This window comes from Camelus bactrianus, chromosome 7, assembly GCF_048773025.1.
Source record: "Camelus bactrianus isolate YW-2024 breed Bactrian camel chromosome 7, ASM4877302v1, whole genome shotgun sequence".
Taxonomy (NCBI): Eukaryota; Metazoa; Chordata; class Mammalia; order Artiodactyla; family Camelidae; genus Camelus; species Camelus bactrianus.
In genome coordinates this window covers 26,226,086-26,250,748 of record NC_133545.1, presented here as the reverse complement: position 1 = coordinate 26,250,748, position 24,663 = coordinate 26,226,086, and the positions used below count along the sequence as shown (strand labels likewise).

The 24,663-nt window shown below is 40.5% G+C and overlaps 1 protein-coding gene across 5 annotated transcripts in view; it reads left to right on the top strand.

Moving 5' to 3' along the window:
- The window catches only part of CPED1 (cadherin like and PC-esterase domain containing 1), a 250,328-nt gene that overhangs the window by 205,332 nt on the left and 20,333 nt on the right, over positions 1 to 24,663 (top strand). For all 5 annotated transcript variants that reach the window (XR_006722160.2, XM_045511114.2, XM_010947605.3 and 2 more), the window contains 5 exons: positions 5,733 to 5,850; positions 11,138 to 11,274; positions 22,357 to 22,577; positions 22,835 to 22,936; positions 23,343 to 23,430. Coding sequence is in view for 4 of the 5 variants with exons in the window: in XM_045511114.2 (XP_045367070.2) it covers positions 5,733 to 5,850; positions 11,138 to 11,274; positions 22,357 to 22,577; positions 22,835 to 22,936; positions 23,343 to 23,430 (666 nt within the window). In the remaining variant the exon portion in view is untranslated. The remainder of the gene's footprint in view (positions 1 to 5,732; positions 5,851 to 11,137; positions 11,275 to 22,356; positions 22,578 to 22,834; positions 22,937 to 23,342; positions 23,431 to 24,663) is intronic.

Below are 24,663 nucleotides of genomic sequence, written 5' to 3'. Positions count from 1 at the left end.
AGAAAGCCACGGGTCAGTGTTTCCTGTGTATCATTCCGGAAGTTATGTATGCACGGTCAAGCATACATAATTTCCAGCACTTTATTTTACTAAATAAGATGAAGGTATATACAATGTCCTGCAACTTGCTTTATTGCTCGTAATAATATACCTTGTATACCTCTCCATATCTTCACTCTGCCTCCTTCTCTTCTAAGAATTACAGAATATTCCATTGTATGGATGTAAGACCTATTTAACCAGTTCCCTATTGATGGATACTTGGGTTGTGTGAAATTTTCTGTTATTACAGAAAGAGCTCTAGTAAACTTTCTTGCACGTGAATCTTTGTAGACCTTGCCAAGTGTATCTGTAGGATAAAACCTTAGCAGTATAATTATATTTGTGAGATACTTCCCAATTGCCTTTTACAAAGGGTATAAATCTCTTCTCATATGAATTTATATGCATTGCATTCTTTTCTTCACGAAAAAACATTGAGTTTTAGAATCCCTGTGGTATGTTAAAGATGATTTCAGACGGATTACGCTGTAATGATTTATGGCTAACGTATATCTCAGCTAATTATTCTGTGAATGTTCGTTCGGTGTCTAATACTGTGAATCACACAATACCTACGATTTTACGGCTGGCTGACTATAGTGCAAGGAAAGCAGTCATTAAATTTAGAGACAATGTGAAGACAGAAAATAATTCATCCCTTTGGAACAAGATAGTGAAATTAGCTCATCAGGAACTTCGTCTCTTGTGGGAAAAGGAACAGGCTTGATCTGGAAAAAGACTGCCTTCCTAGGGGGAGAGAGCAGTGCCAAGATTGTCAAGTTTGAGCAATCACGACTGACTTATTAGAAATAGCAGAAGCCCGAGGTGGGTGGGGGGGGAATGGGTCCCTCTGGAAAGAGCTGGGTACCACAAGAAGTGAATGTGTATTTTTAAATTTAGGTGGGCATTGTTCACTATTTAATGGAAAAGGGGGAGAACTGTCTGATCCTAAAGGAATGATTCCAGGGCCAAATAAGAAGGTAAGGTTTAAAGATACCTACCAAATAAAATAATCCAATTTGGTATTGCTCTAAAAATACAGCAAAATCACATTTGAAATGAGAAATACTACTAATTCCTTTGTGGCCAGACACTTCTGTAAAAAACTAAATGGGCTTCCAGAGGAATTGGTAACAAGACTATGGTTGTGTATTCATGGGTAGGGCAGGGGGCGAAAGCAAGGTCACCTTAATATCTTCTGTTAGTCACTGTGGCACTTCATGAAAGATTAAGTAAATTTTAAAATTATGTACTAAACATACGTACTCTGCACACATTTGAACAAGAAAATCCCTGTTAATTATCTTATTGCACTCTATTGAAAGCTATGACCATCCATTCAAGCATTTGTAAAATCTCCAGCAAAAGGAAAAACTCTAAATGTGGAACTTTCTGGGGTTAATGTCATTTTAAGCAACTCTGCTAAATATTACCTTTTCTGCATAACTAGACTCAAAGTCTCCAAGAGATCATGTAAGACCAGAGGAGCTGTTACTCATTTTCTTGAATATGCCTGAACCTGGCCAAATTATTAATCACACCAGGGAAGAAAGACATGAAGGAGGCTAATGAGTTTTTCCCTTTCAAAAATTGTTTAATTTTTTTTTATTAGTGGGGTTTATCACTTTTAAGATCTAAAGGGATACTCAAAGATTCATATGGGCTGAGACTAGCTTTCACAGACTCTTAAGGAAGAGAGAAGCCTGGCTGGATGTTACATTTCCATCGTGGTTTGACCAAGCAGATGTTTGTTTTTCTTCCATTGCAAGACGAGGAGAGGTGGGCAGCCCAAAGGAGGGGTGGTGGTCTGCAGCATCTTCTGTGTCCTGTTCTTTCTGTCTTTCCGCTCATGGTTGCCTCATGTCACAACATGGCTGCTCCTCCCTCAGGCTCACACCCACATTCCAAGCAGAAAGAGGGAACAGAGTGACAAAGAAAATGTGGCATCAGGGAAGGAAAACTTTCCCAAAAATTCAGAGCTGATTTCCACTTACATTTTTCTGGCTGGAAGTGTGTCACCTGCCCATGTCTAACTACAAAGGAGACTGGGAAAGAGAGGTTTCTTTGATTTCTTTTAATGCTAGACACATTGGTACTCCCAACAAAACAAAAGTCTTCTGCTAGAGAGGAAGAAGGGAGAATGAGTGTTGTGTAGGCACCTCAAGTCATCTGCTGTGATATCCTCTCTCCATTTTCACCATTTTATATTGAGAAAACTAGGTCAAGTGACTTACTCAGTAGCACACATGGCACAGTTGGAACTGAAATTCATGAGTGCAAATCCTAACACAGTGGTGCTTTTTCAATGCATTCCCCTGTTCTCTTATTCCATAAAATGTGTACAACCCCCTGCACCCCCCAAGCCTTACTGATACCACCTTTTCTTCCCCTAATTCCCTCAACTCGGTCAGCCAGTCTCTGGACATTGGTCTGGATTTGGCCATGTGGCTTGTTTCATTCAACTTTAAGGGTCGTATTGTTTGGCTGCAGCTAGAAAATAATTAATATCCACTCTGGGGCATGGAGGGTGAGGAGGGGCTGCCCTGGGTCCCAAAATAGTGAAGATTTGAATGTAAGGGTTACACTACACAAACTGCAAACAGAGATGAACTGCTAAGGGGCACTTCAAAAGGCAGCACAGACTACAGCAGAACATTCTTTGACCTAAACTACAGAGAGGAGGGTGTGACTTCAAATGTCTCTACCTGAAATTCCAATGTCTCTCTCCCACAAAGTGTTCCTTTCCCCTCTGCAGTAGCCCTTTGATTCCCATCCTGTGTTGGGATTTACTAGAGTCACGGCTGTTTGGTTAGTACCACGGAGCTGCCCTGCTGACTCTGGAAGAGCAGGTGCCTGCAGGAACCTCCATCAGAGGCAGAGGGAGCGCCATGCTGGCAGATGATTCAAACACAAAGACAAGGTCAAGGTTCCGGGCAGCAGGAGTGGGCACCCTGTCTGGCGCCCACTTACACTATGCTTTTCTCTGTTCTGCTTTATATTTATTATCATCGGCTTACATGTGGGATCTCGAGTAGTCAGTAAGTGCAAACACTGAACATTTAACAATATTACCATGCTCTATTGCCAGTCAGATCAGAACATGCTTCTGTATTATTACAGTAAACTTCTAAGCTGCACCCGAGAGGACAATTCAAATAAATGAGATGTAGATTTCAGTTCAGGATTAAGAAGGAATTTCTGATAATGAGCTAGGCTAGTCGCTGGAGGTCAGGGACAGGCCTTCTCAGTAAGGCACTTGTGGGTTCTAGGTATTAAATCAACCCCCTTTCCACTGGAACGCTGCGTCTGGGATTGCTCAGGACCACATTATGAATGGTCATCTTCCTCTCAGTAGGAGTGTGTAGCAGATCACCTTGGAGGGCCTATTTCAAGAACAGATTCCATGAGTTGATTATTAAATATGGATTGTCAGCATATCAGTTTTTTTTAATAACTTGATTCTTCTATTTTTGCTTAAGATGTCAGATAAATACTTTTCCCACCTCATGACCTTTGACATGCGATTCCTTCTTTTTGGAATTCTCATTCCCCCCGTGTTTCACAGTCTTCAGTTCAGATGTCGTCTCCTCAGAAAGGCCACCTGTGACTGACATGTCTGAAATAGCCCACAGGTGTAGGGCTCAGAGACTGAGTTTTGTTCCCCAGAGGACGAGCCATCAGCACACCTAACAGTGCATCTTCCTGATTGATGGACATGGCCAGTGGCACGTCAGGCTTCGACAGGGAGACCAGCTGGGACTTCGGCAGCTGGGATCTAGACTCCCTTTCTAATGTCTTCCTGATGAACATTAAGACAGGATTATACACACACACACCCCAAAGAGACCCCAGTCATTTTTAGGCAAAGATTTATTAAAATCCAGACTTCTTAAAGTGTTCCAACATTATTTGCCGTATTAATAAATTGAACACATCTCAGTCCCAGGTACCTGAATTTAGGTGACTTTGTGGCATGCTCACAGTGTGTTTCATGTGAAATGTATCATTCTGGAACCAAACAAGGTCTTCAGTTTTCTTAATTATATGTCTTAGAAATCTTTCTCCGTCCATTTAGATCTCTCCTTACACATGTTCTTTATGTACTGCATGAAGGTTTCTCTGGAGCAGACTCTAAGAAGTCTCACTTTGGGGCTATGGATTCTGTGAATTTTTAATTTTAGTATAAACTGTCTTCCAAAGTAGCTGAACTAGTTTGCACTCTTTATCAGCAGTATATAATGGTAATTATGCCTCCCTGCCCTCCCGAACATTTGATATAAAGATTTTTTTTCAGTCTGATAGATACATAATGCCATTTTCTTGGCCTTGAATAAAAGGTTTACTCTCCACCAAAAACAAATGGATAGATAGATGGATAAATAGATATCACACACGCACATTAATATATGTCATTTATAGATGTTTATTCAGACTAAATCTTCTCCTATCATTATGAACTTTGTTATTTTTCATTGTTATGCTGTAATGAACATTTGAATACAGATCACAATTCTAACCTTTAATCAGTTTCCTAAACTTCAATTTCTGTCATGAATTAAAAAATGAAAATACATATACTGAATCAGAATTTCAAAAAGTCCGCACACTAAGTACGAGGGAAGTGCGAGGGAAGGTGACCAGAAATTGCTCATTAGAGGTAGAGATACGGAGTGAACAAGAGGTCAAACCAATTATTTCTCTCCGTTACTGAGAATTTATGATCTATAAAGGGGGGCAATTAACTCTAACCTTTTACACATTCAGCAAACATTTATTGTTGTCTGCTATACGCTAGAGACTGGGTATACACGTGAGTGAAATAATTATTTGTTCTCATGGAGTATTCGGTCTGGTGGAAAAGGCACAAAGGACAATGTAATTCCCAAGAGGTGCAGAGTATGAAGGAAACAAATGGTGCTGATACATAATTGTGCTACCGTTTCCAGAGACTTAAAACACAGAAGATGCTCTCTGTGCAAAATTGGGGAGAAAGCATTCCTGACAGACATCATAGCATTTTCACCTGCCCTTTATTGTGGTAGACTGAGAGAACACAGTTGAGGCCGGATAGAGGGACACAAGGCAGGTACAGGTACCACTAGCTTTGCAGAACATGCTAAGAGGAAATGAGAGTGGTCCGACCTGCTGGAACAGAGGAGAGATTTCCGAGCCAATGAAATGCTGCTCTCCAGTGCTTCTGTAGACTGTGGAAGGCATTGCTTAGTACAGAACATGTCTCTGTAATGAGTTTCATTGCAGTGAGATGTTAGCTCCTTTCATAAATATGTGAAGATGTTTTGGATAAAATATCTGTATTTGATTCCATTTCTAGAATTTATATTAATCCCCTAGTGGAAATAGCTACTTGTAGCAAAAACAACTATTAATGAATCAATATCAAGAGAAGGGTAAACAAGAATTGCTCCCTTTTATCCATAAAGGTTACTTGGCACAGAAAGTCTTTATTTATTTCTTTATTTATTTGGGGGTGTGGTAATTGGGTTTGTTTGTTTGTTTGTTTGTTGTTTTTATAGGAGGTACTGGGGATTGAACCCAGGATCTTGTGCACGCTAAGCACGCACTCTACCACTTGAGCTATACCCTCCCCCCGGCACAGAAAGTCTTATTATTTAGATTTTATTATTACAGGTTAATTACTGTGACAGCTAATTTTTATCATTTTAATGCAGGATTGTGGTTTGCTGATTCAACCAGAGGAAGCCTGTGGGTTACAGCCCGTTTCCTCTGACTACATTGAAGCCATTTCACAGCCCGAGCTGAAGACTTGTCCATCTGGGGACACAAAAGGTGACTGTTATGTTGGATATCACTTCTATGTTTTAAAAATCTCTTAATATAGATAAGTAGTAGATGCTTATCTAAACTATCCTTGTACATAAAATTGGGGTTGTATGATACTTTTTCATTAGTATAAATGGCAACACATGTAATTAATGTAAATGCGTTACTTAATGTGTGAAACATTTTGATTTATCAGCTGCTTTTCTTTTCACCCTCTGCTCTTCGCCTGGTTAATGTATACTCACCTACAGGTCTCAGCCAAGTTGTCACTTGTGCCACAGAGCCTTCCTTGAGCTTCTGACTTGTTTTCCTTATTATATATTATCATAGCACCTAGTGTTTTTCTCCCATGGCAGTTTCCCCAATTGTTTAAACGATTAAATGTGTAATTAATTGTTTGATGTCAGTCTTCCCAGGCTGCCGGCTGCCTGAGGACAGGGAGTCTGAGTTTTTCACACTGCACCACTTTACAGAGCACTCTAGTTTCTCCCACGTGGGTACAAAATAAGTTGACCTTGAGAACTCAACGAACTGCAAAGGATGCAAGTTCAGTTTTAAATCATTTCTTTTATTTAAAAACAAAACCAAAAAACTTTGGTTATGGTCACTAACGTCTCCCATATATTGAGCATGAAGAGAGGCAGGAGAATTGTGATGTCAGGTTCAAATTACCATGTTCAGTCCTGCCTACGCCTAGGGCAGACCAGGAGTGAGACCCTTTGGTGCCACTGTCCACGTCCCCTGCGGCCCCCCTGCCCCAGCACGCCTCTCTCAGTGAGGACCAGGGCGGGTTAAAGTAAAGCTGGGACTAAGAATGCCTCCAAGGAAATAAGAGAAGCAGAGAGCATCTTCTCTGAGATTCCTGGTTACCACTCCAGCCTCCTGACCTCAAGTCTCCATCTAAAAAGTCTGAAAAAACACACAGGAGCTTCTCTACCCTTGCCATAAACTTCACACCCCAGCTTGAACGGGAAATGAGTTTCACAACTGGGCAGGACAGATTGCAATTTGGCATGAACAGTTAACAGACGTGGGCATTTCCCTGTTCTTGAACATGTGCCCTAAATAATAAATTACAGTCAGTGCACAGGGAGGGATTTACCCATTATAGCATGTCAGGTGGTATGATTTATGATTCTTGGCTAAATGAGACATATGCTCATATACAAAGGAGACACCAAAGTGTGTAGGTATTTTTTTTTAATCAGAGGACAATTTATGAGAATCATGATACAACTTAATTCTATTCCTCCTACTGAACCAAGTCGAAAGTTCTTCAACAAAAAGTTGAAGATGCATTACCAAGATTCCTGAAAAAGTGGAAGCTTCTTCTATCTGTTAAATTTGCAGTAACTTATGCCAGGCCCCTGTTATGAATTTGTCTCCATGTCTGGTCCTTACAGGAGAGGCCACCATAGAACAGGAGCCTTCTGATAACTTGAGCAGTTAGGCCTCTTTAAAGAAGCCCCCAGCATTGGCTCCCCAGTCAAGCCCATGCTCCTTCACCTGACAATCATCTGGCCCTTCCTGTCTCTCCCAGCTCCTCCCAGCCTCTTGGCCTCCCTTCATGCCGATACCTGCTTCAGGGCTCCAGGCTCTTGTCCAGGCTGTTTCCTGCTCCTAAGAATCTTCTTCCCATCTTGACCTGACTCCTCCTGATGGTATCTTCCTCTCCAGGAAGTCTTTCTTTACTACCCAGCCCCCATATTAGCTTCTCTTCTCTGCACCCAGAATATCTTGAGCACATGTCTACAAATAGCACTTAACTCATTATGCTTCAGTTGTCTAATTTACATGTCTCTCTCTCTCTTTTTCTAATCAGTAGCCTTCAAAGCAAAGTAACCCCTAGTAGGGGAGGGAGTGGCATGGGCCAATCCACAGGGATGAAGGCAGTAAAGATAAACATATACGTACATTTACTTTTACCTAATTATGCTTATTTTTATGTTTTGTAATGGATGTAATATATGCATATAGGGGTATAGATACATGTAATGCAGGGCACGTGTATTACTTTGTCAGAGGCTTATCAGCAGTAAGCCTGTGCTGATGGCTGCCGTGGATTACAGTGTGTCCAGAGCAGAGATCGTCTCTTATTCATCTTCCAATGTCTAAGATACGATTTAAAAAATTGTTGTTGAACTAAAACCAAGGTCTAGGCCCTCCTCTCTCTCACAGATGACTGTGAGCAGCAGGGTACAATCAACCAGGGATAACTGCTCCACCCTTGAGGTCCTGGACACCTAAAGATTCAAAGTAAATGAGTGAGATCAGGGACAGAAGTTTGCAAGAATGGATTTTGATTTTTTTTTTTTCTGTCGGAGATCATTTCCTTCTTTGGTGGTAGGACTCCTGTTGAAAGAAGCTGTCATGCTAGATGACACCGGAAGCAGATTTATTTCGATGCTCTGGCTGTAGCTTTTAAGGCCATAGAATGGTTCCAAAATCTTATTTTTACAACATATTACAATTGTTTGGCAGAAATGGATCCTTGCCAACCTTAATAATGGTCATAATGCTTCTTCAATAACACTAGCTAATATAATTTTTGAGTGATTTTTTTTAATTTAGTTGATTTCTAGCCTTTAGAAAATAATTTAACTGTAAGACACAACCTAAGAATAAAAATCTGTTGCTCAGAAAAGAAAAAATGATTCTTCTAAATTGCAGAAAGAAGAAATCTATGCAATAATCACTGAATGAGAATTACCTTTAAAGAAAATAGTTCAGATTGCGTTTTACGACATACAAACAAAAGCTTTTATCTTATCTTTTTTGGGAAGGAAATATGGCAACTTACACTCTAATACTTCTAATATTGAAAATATAGCTGGATTTTTTCTTCCTAAGTAAAACTGGTTTTATTTTATAGCATTATAGAATCAGGAATTAGTGCTATCATTTATATGATTTTACACCTCATCATGGCCCTAAATCACAGAGTTGAATTTCTTTTCTCCATTATATCACCCAGTCTGATTCACTTAAATAGCTGAAATCTAACTTGCATGAAATATAAAGCTATAATGATAAATCGAGTAACTTCTCCCCAAAGGCAGTTTCATTTCTCAAAATGTTATTCCCTAAAACATATGTCATACTTTATTTCAGAAATCACAGCTTTGATTCATTCATTGTTTAAATATATAGCATAGAATTTATGTCCTTCTTTTTGACAATTTTTGTTGAGCTGGTGTCATTTAAAATGTCAAGAAACCCCAGTCTTGCAGATGTTACACAGATGTCCATTTCAAGCAGTATTACTAACTCACAATAAAAAGGCATTGTTAACCAATACAAAAATGCAAAGAGTTATGACTATGAATATATAGTGTGATGAACCATTGGGGCTAAGTTTTCAGACACCCAGTTGGGCATCTTTTTTTTATGTGCCTGTGATTTTATGCCCACAAACTAATGGTACCCATATTTGTATCTTTGTGCATGCAGTTGGCCACTTTTTTCCTCAGCCTTAGCTAGGTTATGGGGGAAGAGAGTGTTTGGGGAGGGGATGTACATGCTGCTAGATACTCAAGGATCTGAGGAAAACTGAGCCCTTCAAAATATTATTAAATAATATCTCATTGGCAGAAACACATTTATGTCCCCAACATACCACCATCTTATTAAAAAGAAAAGCAATAATCTTTTTTTAAACCTAGTCTCTGAATACATAAACCCACTAAATAAATTCAGCTAGTAAAAAAAAGATGTGTTTATTATGACAACTGTTTGCGGGCTTTTCTGTCACCACTACCAGAGAGACTGCTGGGGCCATATTGCATTTTCAACCGATGATTTGTGATGACCTAACTTAACATGGTAAAAGATCAGCAAATCGGAGACTCTGAGACCGCGATTCTGGTCCAGCCCTGTTCTTAATGGCATGACCCCACTTCCATCATTTAACACCTTGGGCCTCAGTTTTCCTCACTGGAAAAGAAGAGGATGGAAAGGCGGAGATCTCAGGCCTCTTCCAGCGGCATCCAGAGGATTCTCTGTGCCCACAAAATCTCTATGAAGACTCTTCCAGAAGGAGGGTTTGTTGAGAAATTCATCAACAAAAGTTAAACTTAAGGCCGTGTCAAAATCAAATAATATTAGGACCCAAACAGGTGAACAAGGTGGATTATTGATTACAAGCCCTGGATCACAAATCAAAGCCAGAATGGATAAACTCATTTGGAACTTTTCTTTCTAACTCAAAAAGTAGCTGGGGATATTTAGCTCCTCAGTATTTTGAAGAAAAGCATAAAGCGGTGACATCACTGAGGCCTTTTGGGTAGAGCAGATGGTCATTGAAGACATCAGGGCATTCTCCACGAAGGAGACGAATAACCACCCCGTATTTAATATGCTGGTTCACACGCCATTTCTGAAAAGATGGACAACGGATAAACAAAAATCAAAAATCATCTCTTGATTTTTTTTCCAATAAATTATTAACGTGTCCACTCACACTAAAAGTTTCAGTGTTTTGAGTATATGTTACTTATCCATAAAATAAGAAAGATCTTGAACACAGCTTTCTGAGATTATTCATTTGTCTTATAAATATTTCCTAAAGCTTGTGACCTACTTTAGGCCTGAAATCTGCTGATAATGAGGGTCAGTATGACATTGTGACTGTGCTGGGTCCTTTAAAAGCACGTTGTCCCATGAAATCCTCACACCAGTCACGTGAGGAGAACAGTACACATCTCACCTAACAGATGAAGCAATTAAGGCGACAGAGCTAGAAAGAGATGGAGAGATACCTGGCAAAAAGGCCAACTGATCAAATTAAGGAACGATCGCTAGTCTTCAAAATAATAAATTATCAGTATAGGAAAGCCATTGTCTTATCTCTTGACTCTCTTAAAAGCAGAGAATATAGCGATCATTTGACCAGCAACCTAAGTATGTATTAATCTAATAAATATTTGTGGCCACCTACCTCAGCACCAGTGGCTCCCTGTGTACTTTGGTCCTATTAAGTGTCTAATGTACTGTGTACTGTTTGAAAAAAAATAATATTTGGATAGCACCCAATCACCTTGATTTTTCATGAGCATGTGTTTCCACGGAACAGAACTCATACTTGATTTCAGCGTGAACTGTGTTATTTCAGAACATTAATTACTACGTGGTGTGAGTATTTGATTGGCAGGAAGCCATGTACTGTTCCACTGGATTTATACAAGAGCAGATCTTCTCAGCGTGATTTCTGAAATGGTGTGCCACTCTGAATTCTCGAGTTACTGTAATTTCACCAGTAAAAATGGAACCAACAACGTCTGGCTGTCTCTTCCAGGCCAGTGGATCGTGCCTTGCCTTAGCTGTTCAGACAACAGGACCTGTGACTGGAGAGAAATAACATGGCAGCCCCACAACTGCCAATATGGTGTCTTAACTAAGCCTCAGCTCCAGCAGTGCCTGGGAGGGAGGAAGGTAGGTTCCGGCTCCCACAGGGGAGACCTTGAATTTACGCCACCTGCAGCCCCAAGAGCCATGCAGTTGTATCTACTAGACCCACCCCTGCTCGCTCCTTCTGCAGAGGACAGCTAACTGCATGCATTTGGGCTTTTGCACCGTGTTATCATAGCGCAACCTTCACAACTCTTGCTCAGAATGCTCAGTTATTTTCCAACAAGTCTGCTTGACAGATTGAGAAGATTAAGATCGTGTCCCGTGCTGACCCACTTGCACGCTGGTTTTCTCAGCACACGCGGGTGAGAGCTGGCCACTTCAGCTGACAGTTGGCGGTGCAGAGCAGCTGGCCTCGGCCACGGCAGCTCCAGCAAGCCCTTCAGTTAAAACAGACACCCGTAGCTCGCATGGGCAATGGAATGTTCCTGCATGTGAGACTTCGTTCCAGCTTTCCCCTTGCATGGCGTTGTTTCTACACACTAACCATCCTGATCTTCTCTCACGTTCCCCGGGCAGGTCTCACGTGGACCTCGCTAGGCTGCTTTTCCTTTAGTGCAGCTTCTAAGCTGATTTCTTGGACATACAGTGTCTCCTTGCTAGGCGCGCTCTGACTGGGTAGATCCCGGCAGAGCTCGTGGACATGCGAACTGGGCGCATAGACTGAGATGCTTGGTTAACACAGAGTAAGTAATCCTTATCCAGATTTTGAAAGTACTCTTTATTAGCTGGCCATTTCCTTACAGGCTGTTTGTAAGCTCTCCCATACAGGCAAGACTGATTTCAAAAAAATAATAATAATTTTTTTTTTAAGAAGTTCTGTGGATTCCCAGAGACCACTGGGCTGAATGTATGTTGATTTTTCAGATTAGACCTATGATCAGATTTTCTACTAGTAAATGATTTAAGAAGAATGATGGGGGGAGACGCAAGGCACAGGATTGGACAATCTTCTTCATGGAGATTCCAGTGTAAACACCCCAACGTTCATGACTCAGATCTCTGAAGATAGAGCAGCCATATTAGTTTCAAAAAAGGGAAGGGAAGAAAACAAACTTCTAGAAACTTCTGTTGCCATCAGTGTTATTAACTGAGCATTGATTCTATGCAAAGAACTGTGTGGCTTACTTTTTTATACCTTAAATTCTACCAGACTGTCGGCTACAGGAGGGCAGGTAATGTGTTTGATTCCCTGCCGTAATCTCCCTGCTTAGAACGATATTTGACACCTCATAGTCATTTAGTAAATATTTGCCGAGTAAATAAATACATTGAAATCTTGTTTATTCCTAGTCACAAGCCTGTGAGGTAAATATTCTTATGTCTGTTTTCTACTCAAGAATAGTAAAGGTCAGAAAGATCGAGAAGTTCACCTGTTATCACACATGCCTGTGAGTGACTGTTACTCAGACATTTGTAACCACCAATTTGGACAACTCAGCCTTAATATTCTAGAAATGTAGGACTGGAAGCAGTGGAAGTAGTGCCATTAGTAAGTCAGACTTCTCCAAGCTCTTTCAGAATATCGTTCTGACCTCAGAATTTAACGTGTTCAGGAAAATTCCAAGGTGTCCCTGTCTATTAACCTGAAAGTCAGTAGATGTTGAAGTTCATCACTCAGTTCCACGGCTTTGGACAGACACACTGTTTCTCAGGCTCATTGTCTTCACCTGCAGAATAAGAATAACTCTACCTGACCTAATCTGATGCTGTGGGTTAGTCAACTTCGTTGAAACCTAAAAGCCTTCCTTCCTGTCAGCCTGAAAATACCATAGACTGGATGGCTCAAAGAGATATTTATTTCTTATGGTTCTGGAGGCTGAGAAGTCCAGGATCAGGGTACCAGCACGGTTGGATACTGGTGAGAGCCCTCTTCCTGGCTTTGGTTGGCTGCCTTTTTTCTGTGTCCTCATAAGGCAGAGAGAGAGACAGAGACAAAGAGAGAGAGAAAGAGAGAGCTCTGATCTCTTCTTCTTATAAAGACATTAATCCCATCATGGGGCCACCACCCTCATGACCTCATCTGAACCTAAAAGCTCCACCTCTTAATACTGTCACATGGAGGGTTAGAGTTTCAACATGTGAATTTCGGGAGGACACCATGAAGTCCACCGTACTGTCATTGTCCATTTCAACTATTAGCAACTCTACAAAGCAATGGTAAAAGAAAGGGACGATCCTGTCTTCCTGCCTGTTAGAGAGATGATGTTAACAAAGTCTGAAAATAAAAGCCTGTGTTCAGATCAGGTGATCCCAGCAGAGACCAGCCAGCTGGCTGCTAGGCAGGGAGGGCTTCTCTTAGTGACTCTTTTGGTCCAGAAGCATCCTTCCGACCTGCAGGCTCAGAAACTCAGATCTGCCAGCACATTGGCAATGGTCCTGGAGAGTCTGTTTTGTTTACCAGGATGCTGATTTGTTCTGTACACCACAGGGAAGCATTGTGCATTTTTAGCAGGGGAGCGGCACAACCAGAATTAGAAAAACCATTGTGCAGCAGTATGGAGACTGCCTAGGGGGACAAGGACATGGGTATGGGTGCTGGGGAGGCGGAGGCTGTTCAATGGAAAAATTCCATCATGCAACGCTGAGGAGGCAAAGAAAGTAAAGCGTATGTATAGATTAATCCCATCGACGTAAAACCTAACACGTATATGCTTACATACACGGAAAATCCTGGGAGTTACAGGCCCTTCAGAGTGACGACATAAGTGGGGGGGGGGGCACGTGGGGGAGGAGTGGGGTGGTGACAGAATTGGCTATATATTCTGCCTGGCCCAGGGCAAAATGAAAGGGCAGGACCCTGTGTTCACTAATTATTAAGAATTTTGAGGCCAAAGCAGAGCAGTAAATGAAGCACAGGATCCTTCTCCACCCAGACCCTGTATGAATGCCCAGGTCACCCGGCCACAAAGCCAGTTCAGGTAGTAAATTATGGCTGGCGAAGTGTGAAGGGAGCTTTTCTAAATTCAGATTTGCCCCGCTATCCGCAAGTAGAGTGCTTCTTTGAAGCCTTTCGTAAATCGAAATGCAGGGAAATGAAGAGTCTCTCACATTTCCTGCAAGTTCAACTTACAATACTTCGTTTTTGGAGTCTAGCTGTCTCTGTTACCATGAATAGTAGTGAAATATGTTGTGCTACAAAAAAACAAACAAACAAACAAAAACAGAACTTTATTTTAAATCCTAATCAAGGCAGCTTTTAAGGGAATGCATTAAACTGAGTTATCTTTCTCCAAAGAATCAAATTAAAAGGCAACAGAATTTGACTGGGCCAGTGAGAATTATTAGGAAGTCCGGACTTCAAACGACATTCTGCTTTCTTTAGAATCTCCAAGTAGTCATTTCTCTCTGTTGAATGTGCTTGTGTGGTTATCACGACCTTTTACATCTTTTTACTACCGTTTTACATTGATGAATGGAAGATTATACTTGGAAATGCAGGCGCCCCCTGTGGGGAGGGAACAAGACACAAATCAGTTGAGATTTAAAAAGGGGTTCAAGTTTCTGCTAACTGACCAGGAATGTCACTGAACTCAATGGCGTGTAAGCAGGACTGAACTTTTCCTACTTCGGTCATTTGCTTGTACTTCAGTGAACAGGAGGCTGATCTCTGAGGAAAAATGGTACAGGGTTTCTCCTCGGAGCGCTTGTATTGGTTTGTATGGCATACTTGTTCGTGTCTGGAGGGCGGTTATATGTGAGACTGCTTTTAAACTCTAAATTCATCCAAATATGAGTTACTTCATTTGTAGGTTTTTGTAGATATGTATGGGTTTTGTGATGTACGATTGTGTTGAATCAGAGCAAAATTCATTTTAAAAGGACAAGCTGTGTTTTCAGTTATACTCTGACACATGTCTCTAGATACATGACTCTTACTTAATCAACTTTGAATGGAACATTTATAAAAATTTATCAGAGCGTAACTCTGAAATCACAGTGAGAAATACATGGGAAATAGTTTAGAAGTAGGATAATGAAGTTTACAACGGAAAAAACTTAGGGGCCTGACCAAACCGAGTGAAACAGGCTTTTATTTTGTTTGTCAGCTGAAAACGCAGTTCAGAATTTAAACCAGTCATAAAATATCCGAGAGAAGAGTGCAATTAAGAAAGGGAAATATAAAAAGGCAGTATTTACTGAAAGTATTTAAACTCAGCTGTGAAAACAGGAAATGTAACTTGAATTTCTCAGTGACATTTGCAAGTTAAGTAGTATCTTGGACTTAAAGGTGTTTACATATTTGAAGTACGCCCAGTTTATAATAATATGTTCTGACTGATATGTGAATTCCATTATGCTTATGCAATTCATTGTTGCTTGAGAGTTTCAATAAAAAAGAGGTGAACAGAAGGAAAGGAGTGTGCCTCACTTTGACCAGGAAAGGATGGCTTGCACATCATGTCCACAATCCAGAGGGAGGAGCAATAGAGATAAATACTTTGTTCTAAGCAGCTAGAAGATCTGTGTCTAGGTGATATTGTTCAGTTGTTTGTTTCCTTTCTTTGCCAAATTTCCTATGTTTGAGAATGTCAGTTTTCATTTCGTTCTTGACTCCAAAGAGCAATTTGGTTGGTCATCTATAACCAGTTTAATTAAAATGCATCGTTGAAAAACAGTCATTGCAATCATGTTACATTTCACGGAGAGATGCTTTGTTGAGTTAGATTTTCATCATGCCTTAAGTGTCATTAGCCATCGGGTCAGTCTCAGCTTCATCTTAGAGCTGAATCACCCCTACCTCACTTAGAAACGGGCATGTATCTAATGCGAACACTGGTGCTCAACCATGGGGTCATCAGAATCACTGCGGAGCTTTTTAAACATATGGGCTATGCTTGATCGTGGACTGGAGGGAATGAAAAAGACTCCTCCTCATCTCACTTTCGTTTCCTTTATTACCGTCATGAAAGCTCCTATTGCATTCCCATATAACCACCCCTCTTGGAAGGTCCCAGTGGGTTCCTGTTAGCTGACTGAGTCTTGTGTTGACATCTACATGCACTTTGCTGGTTCTGAAGACATATCCCACTTATGTGAATATTGAAGGCAGAACCTATGCAGGAGAAAAGAGAGAAAGATGGGAAATTATTCTAAATCAAGGGTTGTTTTTTTTTTTTATTATCTACTGATTCTACAAATACTCAGTTCTTTCCCAGCTTCAACAGATCAGAAGAATCTGAGACACTAACAAGCTGCCTTTGTGTTGACTCAACTCAGATAGCCACCAGTGTTTCTCTTCGTTGCTTTATGATTTGCTCTGCTAACTCTGTCCTTCTTACTTTTGGTGACTTTGCAAAAGGAGGTAAAGGAGTAAAGCACGTGCATGTTTAGGTGTCATCATTGCTCGTTCCCTTTATTCATGATGAAATAAAATGGAATGAAAATTGTTTAATTGTGTATTTCAATGAAACATTCCCAAAATCTTTGTTGCATTTTCACTAATAAATGATACTTCTTGCTATTATTTGTCCCAGGGAACCAATTTCCCTAAGAATAGAAGCCTTTTTAGGCCTCATGTGGATGATAAATTTAGCCTTTCATATACTTCATACTTTTGATAATTCACAGGTGGAAAATATGAATTTAGGGTTTAGTTTTTTTTTTTTTTTTTCCAGAAAGACTTAACATGTAGGAGAATGTGGTAAAGACTAGCTAAGCGTTCCTCAGACTCCTTTCCTTCTCTTCCTGGCACAGAGCTTGACTACATTTCTCCATCTCCATTGAAATTAAGTGTGTGACTATATGACTGAGTTCCAAACAATGGGATGTGAGCAGCAGTGATGTGCACGGTGCCCAGGGTGGGCCCTTCGAACACCTGGCAGCTCTTTACTCCTTCCCCCAGGTAGATAGCAGTGCCTGGTGAGTTCTTGGAAACCATACACGAAGAAGGCACAGTCTACCATCCTGGGACCCTGACTGACCTCCCTGCTCCCACCCCCACACATACCCCCGGGAACCACCTGGACTGTTTTCCTGAGGGAGAAATAAACTTCACTTGTGTTTAGGCCATTGTACATTTGGGGGCTCTGTTTGCTAATAGCACTTAGCCTGTTCCATCTAACACAGGGACCATATAGTGTCGAGAAATTAGAAATTAAAAAAAAGGTAATTAAACCATCTCATGTTTTTTTAAATAAGACTATTTTAAAATAAGCCCAAGCTTTAATAGAGCCTAAGAATGGGATGTGCTTCTAGGTCCCAAGGTCCATGATGGTGTGAAAAAAAGCAGAAAAAAACACCAGTCCTTATGTACTTTCTGGTGACACTTTGCATGCCAAGTTTTGGGACTGGAACAGATGCAAAACTCTTCTAAACACATCTTTGTCTCCCACTGGTGAGCTGTGATCCAGCCGCTCATGACACATGCAGACACAGATGTTTCTGCTCCTCTCCGGAGCCCACCTTAATAGAGCCCACACTTAGCTAGTGTTCCCTGCACCACGGGACCAGAAAAGAGATGCTGCATAGGAAAATGCAATTCAGTCTTTGGAATAAAACTGCAGCTGGGATCCAAAAATACGACTAACATCACTCCTGTGATGGGATTAATGCTTAATCCTGATTCTCTTCGGCCATTGTTCTATAAACGTAGACATTAAGTTTATTTAAGCTGATTATTTTTACGTGAATTTTCAAAATGTTTTTAAACAAACAGATTTATCATTATGGCTGCCGCTGTTGCTGCTTTTGGTTTTTTTTTAAATTAATATATAAAGCCAATGTATGTTTGTTTAGAAAATACACATGAGAAAAAAAGGATAAACTGTCATGACATCATTACTTCAAAATTACCAGTTAACTTTCCAGGGCCTTTTCTATGAATCCACAGGCTTTATTTACTTTTACAGGAATGCAATAATTATGTATATTCTCACTGTAAACAGCTTTTTATAAAAGCTAGCTAACACGTTCCCATCACAATATATCCATATTACAATATATCATTGTTAAAAGATTAAAAGAATTCAAGTGTATGAGTATACCTTAATATAACCAATTTGATAGGTATTTATTTTCCTTTTAAAATGTCTTTTCATAGGCACCCTTAAATATTTCCTAGAAGTAGAAAACTGCCAGTTTATAAACACACCATCAAAGTTTCCATTCATCCATTTAACAAATCAGGACTGATTTTACACCAGGCACTATTCTGGATACTTGGGAATCCAACAGTTAAAAAAAAAGAAATTAAAAAAACCTCTCCCTTGTGGTGCTTACACAGTAGTATAAGAGAGGGCCCATTTCCCTGAACTCATCATTGGAGCTTTAAAAATATTTTTTGGGGAAAAAATAGTTATTTTAATGTGTTATTGCTAAAATTGATTATTTTTATAATTGCTTACTGGTTATTTGTACTTAGTGATCACCTTTTTTTTCCCCTTTGATTGCATCTTCCAACCAACACCTGTGCATGCCTAGTATAAGGCAATAATTTTCACAGGAAAGAAGAGTTATTTACAAATTGTAGGGCTAGTTATAAATATTTCTTATGGTAATTTAAACCTTTTAAGGTAGAAGTTGACCTTTAAAATAATAATCTGCAAATTTCCTTTTTAAAAATTCACCGAGTTGAATGACCTAAAAGATATAAAAACTGAATATGAATCATATGATTTAAAAAAAAGGAACCAGTCTAATTCCTGGTCTTCATTTTTAATTGTGTGCGTACACTTAAAAAAGCTGACATTTTGAAGCTAGAAATCTTTTAGTTAGGAATACCAATTATTTTTTCCCAAAACTGCTTCACCTACAGAACAAGCTAAGCCTTCTTAAATTCCCAAGTGCATTTTCATTCCAGTTACAGTTTATCATTTCTATCTTTTGTGAATAGAAAGGCACTGGGAGAAAATCATTCTGTAGAACACAGTCTTCCCAGAGCAGTGTCTACTAAACTCAAAAAATGCTACTAGATATTTGCAGTTTAGAAGAACTTGTTTTGCAGATGGTGGTGAGGACACCTTCTTCTCCCACCCCCGTAGCTCTCGTTAGTCACTGGTCAGCAGTGGGGACGTGAAGGACCCTTCAGAGATTGTTGGTTTGCCCAGTGATGGTCTCTCTTCCAGTCCTTGACCCACAGCCTCCGTTTCACCAGCAATCCTACAGGTGCTGCTGAGAGTCTGGTACAGGGTTGGTAGGACACGAGAGAGGCTGCTGGGATTTAGACATATTTCCTGTCTTTGCCCACATTTTCTCTGAAAGAGCTAATGAATTTAAAGTGCCTAGGAATGCATTGCAGGGCACACTGGAGGCATTCAGAATGCCCCTTGCCTTTGCTGTGCCTTCGCGCTAGCTCCCATTTGTCGTGTGCTGTGCGCCAGGAATCAGAGAAGTCTTTTAAATCTCATTAAAGTCCTCTAAGGTGGTGCTGTGACTTTCCCCATTTTACACATAGGGGAACGAACCCCTGAAGAGGTCACATAATTTGTCTAGGTCATCTAGTTAAAATAACAGCACCTAAGAATTCTGAAACACAACTCCTTTGCCTCTGCCATGCGTGGGTGGGCTGCATCTTTGTACAACTCCACAGAAAAGACTGAAAATCTAGAAATTTATTTTTCTCTTGGTTACATACAGCTACTTGGATTTTCCTAAACCTCTGTGCCCCTCTCTGTAGCCCACGTTACAGACACCTGGTTGATCCTGCTGGCTGCCCAGAGATACACTGGGAGGGATTGCATCCTGATGCTGAGATGAAAAGAACCCGTAAGAAAAGCCTGTGGTGGCAATTTACTTCAAAAACTGGATCTCAAAGGTCCCTTACTGGTTTTAAGAGCTGAGTTGTATTCCTACCCAACCAAATTCATATGTTCATGGCCTAACTCCCAATCTCTCAGAATATGACTATATTTGGAGATGGGGCCTTTAAAGAGGTAATTAAGGTAAAATAAGGTCATTAGAGTGGGCCCTAATCCAGTGTGACTGATGTCCTTATGAGTAGAGGGCATTAGGACTCAAACACACACAGAAGAAAGGCCACGTGGAGGCACAGGGAAGACAGCCGCCTACAAGTCAAGCAGAGATGTCGTCAGGAGAAAACGACCGTGCCAGTATCTTGATCTTGGACGTCTAGCCTCCAGAATCACAAGAAAATAAATTTCTGTTGTTTCTGTTGTTTAAGTCGCCCAGTCTGTGGTACTTTGTCATGGCAGCCCTAGCAAGCTAACATAAATGGGGTTGCATAATTACTAGACTCTGAAATTAAGAGCCTTCCTAATTATTCAAAGTTTACTTTTAAAACTCAGAAATAAAACAAACAGAAATAGTTACAGGTCAAATCTGGTAGGAAGAATTTCAAATGATTTCACAAATCATTTTCTCGTACTTGGATTTTATGGCCCCAAATGGAACTTGACTGGGGCATTGACATCTTCTGTTATTCAGTTGAGCCTGATGATACTTACAATAACAATATTTGATCTGAAGGCGAATTCTGAAGGATTTCTTCTCACAGCTACGTGAATACACTTATCGTGGGAAGAGTAAAGCTTTGCAGAGTCTCAGTAAATTCACTGTGGATGGACAGATGCAGTAGTGCCTGAGAAATGATGGCCGTGACTGCTGTTAAAATCAGAAGAAAGTATGTGCATGACTAATGGAAAGAGAAATCTCAACAGAAAGAGAGAGAGAGAAAACAAAAACCTGAAGAACAAATTAAACCTTATCCAAAGACATTAAAAGGAATTGTTTCTAACAAAAGTCCCTTTGACTTTCAATTCAATAAATATTTTTAAAATGCATGAAGAGTACTGTGGGGGAAATTAGAATTTAGAAATTAACCTTGACTCTGACCTCAAATACTTCTTGATATGATATGAGACAAAAGACACAGACACAAATAGCCATAATTTCATGTAGTCTTTGATAAAATCAGTAATGGAAAAAATATATATAATGAAATCACAAAGGACAGAGAAGGTCACTCGGGCTGGGGCGTTGGACACGACTCACTGGGAAAGACGTTTATGTCGAGTCTGGAGGCTGTGTAGCATTTATACAGGTGGGGCTGCGGAGGGAGGCGCTTTCTAGGCAGATGGATCAGCACAAGGGAAAACAGATGTTGTTGAGTGCAAATCACGTTCAATGAAAAAGTAGGAATCTGACCTGCATACATGAGGGGAAGCGTTGAGAGGATGGGGCCATTGACCCTGCACTTGGAGATAAAGGACCTGGATTTGAGTCCTGTGTTTTCCATTTACTAGATTTATAACCTCAGTCTCCCTGAGCTTCAAATTTTCTCATCTGTAAAACACAGATTATTACTCACACCTCATGATTATGAAAATTGAAAGTGAGTACCCTGTGTGAAATCTCCACCCAGCAAAACCTGATGTGCAATAAAAATCCAGCAAATGTTAACTGAACCTCAGGAGTTTAGGCTTCATTTTGTAGAATACGGGGAGCGAATAAGGTTTTTGAGCGTGAAAGTAAAATTACTAGAACGAGACTTTTGGAAATTTCCCCCAGTGTTACTGTGTGTAGAATGAATTAGAGGACAGCCATTGTGCAAGAGGAAGGCCCCCCAGGCAAGTGTCGACCTTCGGTGGGATAGCAAGGAGGTGATGGTGAGAGACTTCCAGGGCAAATGACACTGGGATATGCACCCTGCGACATAGACTGCTCTTCAGAAAATCAGATTCTAGTCCTGTGACTCTGCTTTCAAGTAGTGGCTTGACCTCTACTGAGTTAGCTAACTTCTGTGATTCCCAGTTTTCTTACCTATGAAATAAAGGGATTGGAAAATATCTAAGTATTCTTACAGCACTAGAATACCTCATGCCTATTTGAATCAATAAAACTTGTTAAGCTGGTTCGATGAGAAAGTTAAGAGCTTAAGGCAGGTAGAGAAATTGAAGATAGCATAAAGAAAGCAAAAAGCTTTGAACATGAGTTAGTGGGTCAGGGATGATGTCATTACTAGGAATACAGAAAAGGAAAATGAACGGGTTTGGGGGAGAATATGACTAATGTCATTTCTAACAGTTTAAAGTGCTGTCTTTTAATTCAATTTGTAGCTTTTTGAGTTTTCAACAAATTACTTATTTTATATTGTCTCCTCTACCATGAAAGGATCAGATTTGAAAGTAAATTTTTTTTAACTTATAGATTCTTTTCATTGGAGATTCAACCAACAGAGGGATAATGTACTATCTGATCGAAAGATTGAATGAAACGTTGCAGGAATGGCAGAAGGTGCATGGCACTAAATTCTATCACAACGTCAATGGTGGGAAGACTTTGATCAGTTACTCCTACTATCCCCAGTTCTGGATAAGCCCTTCATTGAGACCGACATTTGAAAAAGCACTTGAACATCTCTTGCAAAGGTACAATAGAACTATTTTGAGTGAAACAATGCCACAAGGTACTGATGTTTTACTAGCAGTCATAATTGCTCACTCTATATCAAATGTGCTGAAAAGCTTAAATACCAAGTAATATGGCTGAAAACGAGTTGGAAATGACAAGGAGGTCCCTGTGATCAGGATGCCAGATATGGTTCAATGCAATGTGAGGCAATGCTGCTAAAATGTTTACCATCTGTTTCAAGGCAACATGTGTTGTATTTCTTTCTGGATTTCAGATCACGTCCCCTGGAGAATACCAGCCAGACTGTGTTGGTCGTTGGTGGTGTTCAGTGGCTTAATTCCAATCACCTGCAAATTATTCATAAGGTTTTGAAGAGGTAAATTTCTGCAACAAGAACTGTCATTGGTATTCTAGGTTTTAAAAAAAAGTTACTCTTGATGTGACTGAACTTTATCAATATTTTATTTAAAGAGCGACTTATAATTTAGAAGCTGGTACTTAAAGTCCAGTTTAAAATGTTTCAAGATGCTTTTGTGTCCAATCACAAGCTGACCCGTCAGCACCCAAATGTACATTTACTACAGATGAAAATGTGCCCAGTGACACGTAGAACTCTCCCCACAAAAAAAGACCTAATATACATCAAATTCGTAAAATGAGAATTGCGTCCTGTGTACCAATGATCACATTCTAAAAGAATTCCATTCCGTTTGCTTATGTAAACATGAAAGTCTAGAAATGTAATCAAAGTTTATGACTTTAGAATTCCGATTATTTCACAGGGAAGATTTACTCAATATCCTTGTGATCATCAAAACTTTGGGAATTGGATTTCATCTGCCAGTGGATGGAGTGCATTTCTTAACACAGGTAAGCCCATTCTCTCCAGGCTGTGTGAACTTCATGGCTCCTAGAAGGGTCCTTGCTGGTGTCTGAAAAAGGACCCAAAAGGCACTGCAAAATGTTCAGCAACCTTCACAAAAATTCAAAGATATTACACTTAATGATTATGATTTCAAATCAGTTATAATTATTCCTGGAAATAAGGAGACCATAGCCCATCGATACACTGTAAATAATGCTTTGAGTTCATAAAGGAAGAAAGGGACTGTCAAAGTCTGAAAAAGATAAAGACCTGAGGGGTAAATGAGAGGGGTTATGCTTGAAGTATCTCCTGACCTCACTAGTGTTTCGTGTACCTGTAAAGGCTCGTGCTGAAGCCACACGTGAAGTTGTCAGTATCAGTGAGTATCAATCACCCTTTGGAAAGGGTGGCTTTTTGAGGATGATTTCTGACTGACTGCTCTGGAAAATCATCTCTGAAGCGGTGTCATTCGTTTTCCCTCTGGTTGGATATTCATAAACGAAAGGAGTTAGAGGCCTCTGGCCAGTTCTTACAGAAGATAATAAATTGGTAGCTCAACTCTGAATAAAAGTCTCTGAAAAGGAAGGAAGGACAACATCTGTAGGTAAGAGAACCAGCTGCTCTTGGCTCAGCGAGGAGAGCTCACAGGCAGCCCGGTCTGTGTGTGGTCGCTTGAGGGGAGCTCAGGTTGCACTGGGAATCAGGGAGACAAGACGCTGTCCATTTAACATGTAAACCGAGGGAGATTTATTTCTGTGTCAATTCTGAGCGCTCCTGGCTTTCTCCAGCACAGATTACAGGGACCTCCTCTTCCATCTCAAAACTTCGCCTGCCTGGCCACCAGATCTGTGATGCAAAAGCAGAACAGATAGAAAGTGCCCCAAGGAAAACTTCCGAATTCAGCCTCTGGGAGTCGGAAGGGGTTAGTTCATCTAAAGTGAGTTGAAGTGTTCAGCAGCTGGGGTAGCCGGAGGGTTTGAGGGTTTGAGACGGTTGAGGATTAGAAGAGGGGTCTTTTGTTCACCTTCTCTGTAGGATATGAGTTGAATGTCCTGTAATCGCATTTGAAGGCTGCAGGTCAAGATTGCATTTCCTTCTTGAGCAGCTGGTAGCTCCACTTTACTTCCGTGATTGTAGCGTCTCGCAGGGGCTGGAGTGCTTGAGAGGCCTGCTTCTATTTAGAATGAATTCACCTCAGCAGACGGTTCTCCGGCTACTGTTAACCACTGTACCTGCCA